At 50.2% G+C, this 7,122-nt stretch overlaps 1 protein-coding gene across 1 annotated transcript; it reads right to left on the bottom strand.

The window, feature by feature from the left end:
* Positions 1 to 523: 523 nt before the first annotated feature.
* Positions 524 to 2,909, bottom strand: FOXG1 (forkhead box G1). The gene has a single exon (XM_036242775.1). It carries the CDS (start codon positions 2,907 to 2,909, stop codon positions 1,452 to 1,454), a length of 1,458 nt encoding a protein of 485 aa, XP_036098668.1. The 3' UTR covers positions 524 to 1,451.
* Positions 2,910 to 7,122: the final 4,213 nt, after the last annotated feature.

Genomic DNA, 7,122 nt, shown 5'->3' with positions numbered 1-7,122 from the left:
AATATTTGCAGCATTCATAACGCAAATTTTACCTGAACTGAAGAGCTCTGTGTGTCTATATATATGTATATATATATATATATATTACATATGTGTGTATTATATTCACTTCTATCTAACCATATACATTTACAGTTTGCCAAGTGGTATAAACAAGATACCCAAAACAAAATATATAAAAAGTAAGCATTCTATTGACTGATTTGAAAATAAACACAAGGTAAATGCCTATGCACATTAAATAAAATCATCTCTTTTTTAGTATATCTACAGAAACTTAAAAATTTATCAGCTGAAAAGCCTATATTTTGTTTAAAGCTAGTGTTTATTAAATAACCTGCTCCTTTGTAAAATTTGGTTCCATAATGGAAAAAATACTCTTTTCATTTTTGATGTCTCAGTTCAAATGAAAGGAGCAGTTTAAATTTTATTTGGCTGAAAAAGCCTTTGAATTCCCTATAACTTTAATGGTCTTTTAAAAATTAGCTCTACTTAATAAAAGAGACAAAAGTATCAAGATATATATGAATTTAGCCTATTTTTTATTTCTGTGTGTTCATAGTAAACATTTTTGTAAGTGACAAACACGGGCATATGACCACAGTATCACAATCAAGAAATTTTAAGACAACATTAACAATCACTCAAATTTATGCGGCATTTGCGCAACACAGGTTACATATTTGCAAGGTTTACCTATAAGTACAATAGGTATTAACATTTCACTACATTTAGAAAAAATAAAAGTGACCTGTTAGTGACCACATACATCAAAATATACACAACACAAACTGAAGGCAATCATTAATTTTGTCCCCTTCCAATTCATTTGAATGGGCAGTGCTGCCAACTGAAACAACTTTCATTTTGTTTGTTTGTTTGTTTGTTTGTTTTAATACTTAGTATACCAAGTGCATTTTCTAGAACCCAATCTTTGGTCTAAAAGTAAACAAAAGGAAAAAACAGTTTTTAAAAGAAAAGGACAAAACAATAAATGGCCAAAATAATTTCTTGGGCACCTTTACTACGAATGCTTCTTAAATACAAATTACAGTTTAACATTTAAAAACTCTCCCCATAATTTAGGTTGTTCTCAAGGTCTGCGTCCACCATTTAGATCCATGATAACTTATAATACTGCACACATGGAAATTTGGCGGCTCTTATAGACTTGTCAGGTTTGAATGAAATGGCAAAGCAGTCACTATTTAGATACACATTCTACTATAATTTTGACTTCCAAACCTTATATTCTACAATGTATTCTCCCCACATTGCACCTCGCTGACACTCCACACCTTGTTAGAATAATAAACAACCCTAAAGACTGAACAAACGTACAGAAATGAGGGGGGGGGGGCTTAATAAAAAATACCTGGACTTATTTTTTAATTATCATTTACAATGCAAATGTGTGTAAAACGTTCACTTACAGTCTGGTCCCAGGGATGTTAATGTATTAAAGGGTTGGAAGAAGACCCCTGGTTTTGATGTGTGAAATAATCAGACAGTCCCCCGGACAGTCCCGTCGTGAAACTTGGCAAAGAGGGTCTTAAAGACTCACAGGGCAGGGTCGAGGGGGCCTGCGGAGACGTGGAGGAGGACGCGGCCCGGGCGCTCATGGACGTGCTGCTCTGCGAAGTCATTGACGGGTGCGGGACGTGGGGGAAAAAGTAACTGGTCTGGCCCGCGAGCAGGTTGACTGAGCAGGGGTTGAGGGAGTAGGTCCCGGAGCAGGGCACCGACAGGCCGCAGGGCACCGAGGCGGCGAGCGCGGCGGCCGTGAGGTGGTGCGTGGCGTACGGGATCTCCCCGTTGACCAGCCGGTCCACGCTCAGGCCGTTGGCCGTGGAGAAGGAGTGGTTGTTGCCCAGCGAGTTCTGAGTCAACACGGAGCTGTAGGGCATGGGGTGGCTGGGGTAGGCCGACGTGGTGCCATTGTAACTCAAAGTGCTGCTGGCGCGGGGGTGGTGCAGGGACAGGAAGGGCGACATGGGCCAGTAGAGGGAGCCGGCGCGGTCCATGAAGGTGAGGCCGGTGGAGGTGAGGCGCGCCCCGCGCTTGAAGGCCAGCTTGGCCCGCGACGTGGTGGAGCGGCGCCGCAGCTTGCCAGTCGTGCCGCCGATGAACACGTCGTCGCTCGACGGGTCCAGCATCCAGTAGTTGCCCTTGCCCGGGTCGTCGTAGTGGCGCGGCACCTTCACGAAGCACTTGTTGAGGGACAGGTTGTGGCGGATGGAGTTCTGCCAGCCCTGCTTGTTCTCGCGGTAGTAGGGGAAGTTCTTCATGATGAACTCGTAGATGCCGTTGAGCGTGAGCCGCTTCTCGGGGCTCTGCCGGATGGCCATCATGATGAGCGCGTTGTAGCTGAACGGCGGCTTCTCGTACTTGCCGTTCTTCTTCTCGCCCTCCTTGCCCCCCTCCCCGTCCTTGCCGCCCTCGCCCGCCCCCTTCTTCTCCTCCCCCCCGGCGCCGGCGCCCTTCTCCTTCTCGTCCGGCCCGACGGGCGCCAGCTCCCCGGCCCCGCCGCCCGGCTCGCCCTTGCCGCCCAGGCCGTCCGCTTTGGCCCCGTCCAGGGCGCCGGCCGAGGGCGGCGGCGGCGGCGGCGGGAGCAGCAGCTGCTGGGGACCTTTGTCGTCGTCGGGGGCCGGGGCGCCCCGCGCCTGGGGGGGCTGCGGTGCCTGGGGCGGCGGCGGCGGCTGCTGTTGCGGTGGCGGTTGCGGGGCCGGCGGCGGCGGGTGGTGGTGGTGGTGGTGGTGGTGGTGGTGGTGCTGGGGGTGGTGGCTGTTGTGGTGGCCGTGGCTTGCGTGGTGGTTGTCGTTCTGGACTGCCTCTGGCACCAGGCTGTTGATGCTGAACGAGGACTTGGGGATCATTTTCACCTCTTTCCTATCTCCCATGTCCAGCATCACCCAGTCGTCGAGGGGAAGCGGCGGCGGCGCGGGAGCGGGGCAGCGGCGCAGCGGGCGGCGGCGACCGGTGGGTGTCGAGCGGGTCGCGGGCGGCGCGGGCGGCGGCAGCGGCACTGAGCGCTCCGGCAGCAGCGCAGTTGGACCGCAGGCTCCGGCGCTGGCAAGTCATGTAGCAAAAGCAGCAACCACCCCTCAGGAATTAGAAGGAAAAAAAAAAAGGAAAAGAAAAAAAGAAAGAAAGAGAAAAAGAAACAACCACCGCCCCGGGGGTGAAGCTCCCTCGCTCCCAACTCTACTTCTAGGTCTCCCCCCCACCCCCCGCTCCCCCCCCCTCTGCTGCTTCCTCCTCCTCCTCCTCTCTCAGCAGCAGTCACAGCAGCAGCAGCAGCAGCCCAAAGGGGGGGAGAGCCGGGCGGCGGGCGGGCGCGTCCCGGAGCGGCCGCGGCGAGGCTGGGGAGACAGCGATCGAGGCGGCTATAGCCACAATTAATTTTCCGAGCTACAGGCGCACACTAGGGCTGTAAAAAAATTTTTGGTTTAACCTTTCCTACCGCTGGGCCAATCAGAGCCGGCGGCGTGCAGGAGCGTCTCTCCTGCCGTCGACCAATCAGCGGGCCCAGGCCCACCCACCCACGCCCCGCCCACCGGCTCCCGCCCCCTCCGGTGCTCACCTCCCCCTCTCCGCGGGCCCCGACCTCGCGGAGCGGCGTAAGGATACGCCGACGGGAGCACGCTGCGCCGCGGCCCTCTCCGCGCCCCCTGCGCCCCCTGCGCTCCGCGGGACTGCTCAGCCGAAATCCCCCTCTTAGGGCCAATATCTCACATTTCCGCCTCCCTTCTCACTGTATTGGGTCATTTTCGTTTGAGCGTCGGTATTTGTCCTTATTGATTAAAGTTTGTATTCCATTTTATTTTTAAAAGCGGCGGCGGCGGCGAGAAGAGTGGGAGTGCGGGGAGAGGGTGTGAGGAGAGGGCAGGAAATGGAGGAGGAAGAGGCGAGGCACTACTGGGTCCTACTTTCCCCAGGCGGCCCGGCGGGCGGGTCTGGCCCTGGCCCTTAGGAAAGCGGTGCCCCCGGGGGTGACCCTCCGGCGAGGCTTTGGGTGGCGGTGGAGGGAAGGCCCACCCCTGGCGTGGGGAGGGGGTGCCCTACACCTTCGGGGGAGGAGGGTCTGGGAGAGGTTTGGAAACGTCGGGATGAGGAGGAGGAAGTGGGCTGGCAGGCGCGGGGCAAAACAGGGGTTACTTACTCGGTTCCCGTGGCCTGGGCGGCGCGAGCTCGGGGCTCGGGGCTCGGGCGCCGCCGGGAAGCCGGGCCTGGGGCTCGCGGCGCGGCGGCGGCGGGCGGGGGCGGCTCAGTGGTGGGCGCCTGTGATGGCCTTCCGAAATGAGGGGTGCTCAGAGAGAAAACAATACCAAACAGTCTCGAAATAAACCAGGTAACACATGCTCTCTATGTGTGTCTCTTCCTTCCCCGTCTGTCCTGCTCCAGACCGTCGCTCACGAGCTGGGCGACTCCTGTCGTTTTCCCCTCGCCGCTCCGGCGTCTCCTCGGCTTCCGATCCGAACTGGGAGCGAGTGGTCGCGGGCGATCACCCTGGAAGTGTTTTCGTCTTGCTTGTTGACATTGGAGGGGAAATAAGAGTGGGAGTCTATTTCTTTTCCATCTTTTAAAGTCTTCCTATTTTCACCCCGTCTTTTCTTTCCGTTTCTGAAATGCTTTTAATTTGTTCAAGCCTTAATCCCGAAAGAACCGCATACCAAACCAGCGCTTTCCCGCCCGCAGTGCTGGTGGAAGGCACCCAGGAGCCTTGGGAACGGGGGTCCCACAATCCCAGCGTCTTGGGCATTAGGACTGGGAAGGTTCGGCTGAGGGCTGAAGTGAGAGGGGAGATTGTGATTCGGGGGCTTTAAAAGGATCCCGTGGCCAGGGGCAGGGCTAAGGCCCAGCATTTCCCAGGGATTGGAATTTGGTTCGAAGCACACTGATCAAAGGCTGTTTCATCCCATATGGGCACGAAACACACCACTTTTTACTGAGGATGTAGGCCGAGAGAAGAGAGGGGTACACAAATGAAAAGTACTTTTCCCCCCTCTCCTCTATAACGTAAATGATCATAAAATGTAAACATTTCTTAACTTGGATGAACTCTCAAATATCTGGCAGATGCGATGTTTAAGAAAACGAAGGGAGAAAAAAACGGTGTGACGTTAAATTTCAATCTTAAGAATGCACTCAATGAATACTCGGGTTAATAGGGAATTGTTCCACTCTTTGTACCCCACCTTCACCTTGAAATTCTGAGAGAATAAACTCTGAAGAGAAAAATAGACTGTTACGAAATAGGTAGTGATTTTTAGAACATGTTTCTATTAGGAATGCCATAAAGGAGCTTTGAACATTGGACTAACCTCAACTATTCTTCTGCTGTATGTATGTATTCCGCCCCCCCCCCCCCCAATTCCTGCATATTTTCTTACTTTAAAACAAACTATATTTACACGTGTGGGGAAATTCAGGGGTTTCAGCTATCAACGTTGATAGTGACATGGCCCCCAACATTGACTTCTAAGCTCAGATTTCTTACAGAGCTAATGGGTTTTTTGGACCAGGCTGGAGAGAGATCTCTGGGCCTTCCTTTTCCTGCTCACTTTTCCTCCTCCCACCCTTCTCTCCTCAGGCCTGTTATTCCTACTTTTCCTCAACTGGCTTTCCCCCCTCCTCCCCTCTTCCACCTCCCTCCTCGCTCCCCCACCCCTTCTCCTCCCTGTATTTCTCTCCCTCTCTCCATTCCTCCACCTACTCCTCCCCGTTTCTCTCCACCTCCCACAGCCCCCCTTCCCGTCGCCACTTATAATGGCACACAAGGGCTCCCTCTGAGGTGGACGGCCCGGTACGTTTTCGTAGTCGGTCTAGCGTGAAATGATTCGGTGTAACCGGATTCTTGGGAAAGGACAGGTTACGTAAACATTTACTGATGTGGAGTAACTATACTATTTGTACTCTGATATGCAGGAAGGAAAGTGTTGATTAACACAGAAGAAAAAAAAAGCGAAATTAGCTGATTGCATGCTCATAAGTGCAAGCTGTCATTGAACTGCTTTTAAAATAGACACAGCTGGGTGTTTGTGTTGAAAAATTTCTTGTGTTTTTGCTAATACTGAAATAAGCATGATTTTGTATACCAAACATTTTCAGATCATTAAAATTTGTAATCTGTGCTGGTTTTAAACACAAAGAAAAGAAACAGAATCATTTCGATGTAAAATTTGCTGATATTATATTAACTCAATCAGGTCTGTACAAATTGTGCATTGTGCCTCCTAAAATCTGTTTGATCAATTTAATACACAAAGTGCCAAACGTGGGTATTGTTTGTTAACATTGGGCATTTTATTCAAATCCAAGCTCAGCAGCAAACTGGAGGAGCATTCCTTGAATACAACACTAGCCCTGACTGATGAATTTTTAATGTTTGAAGGTGTTTATTAGGTCAAAGCTGAGTGTGCATTGTTTTTGTAATCCTGCTTGAAATTTTAGCAGGTGGAAATAAGTTTTTATTCTGTTTACTTTCAAATAGCAAAAACTGGAGTCTGCTAATGAGAGCTGTAATAATCTGATTTTATGGCCAGGAGCTTATATTGACTGGAAAATATTTTGCATGCAAATTAATAATGTGTTATATTATTTTAAGGATTGAATAAATGCATGTCTCCCAAAATAGGATATCTGTGTAGGAATAAATAGATTATAGTTTTCTATGATCATATTAAAGGTATAGGCTCCCTAATGCAAAAGGTAATTTGCAGTTTTGGGTGAAGTGAGTTTGAATTCCTGTTAATAATTTTAATTGGACTTTGTGGTGAGATAGTGCCACATATAGGTGTGGGGGTAGGTTTGTTGAACAAAACTTGCTCTGTTTACTCAGCAGCCCACATTTGTCTCAGCAATGGCTTCTTTTTAGAACTGCTACTAGATGAAATGGGGGGGGGGGTGTTCTTGGATGGAGTATTTTGCAAGTTGAAAGTCCCTAGATGAAGCTGTGTATATCTTACTGGACAATTTGGGTGCAAACTGGATTTAAAGGACTGCCCACGTCCACTTCAGGCTTCTTTCCTAAACACACAAAACCCCTAACTCTGTATTTCCACCTCTCTCCTTCTCAGTGATTATTGTCAGAAGACAGAGGGCGTCCATTGGCCTCAGATC

This window comes from Molossus molossus, unplaced genomic scaffold (genome assembly GCF_014108415.1).
Source record: "Molossus molossus isolate mMolMol1 unplaced genomic scaffold, mMolMol1.p scaffold_m16_p_1, whole genome shotgun sequence".
Taxonomy (NCBI): Eukaryota; Metazoa; Chordata; class Mammalia; order Chiroptera; family Molossidae; genus Molossus; species Molossus molossus.
The sequence above is the reverse complement of the archived record's forward strand: the minus strand, read 5'-3'. Positions and strand labels throughout refer to the sequence as shown.

Bases quoted from the DNA above. Each gene is read 5' to 3' on its own strand.
- FOXG1 (XM_036242775.1), bottom strand. From the start codon at position 2,909: ATGCTGGACATGGGAGATAGGAAAGAGGTGAAAATGATCCCCAAGTCC.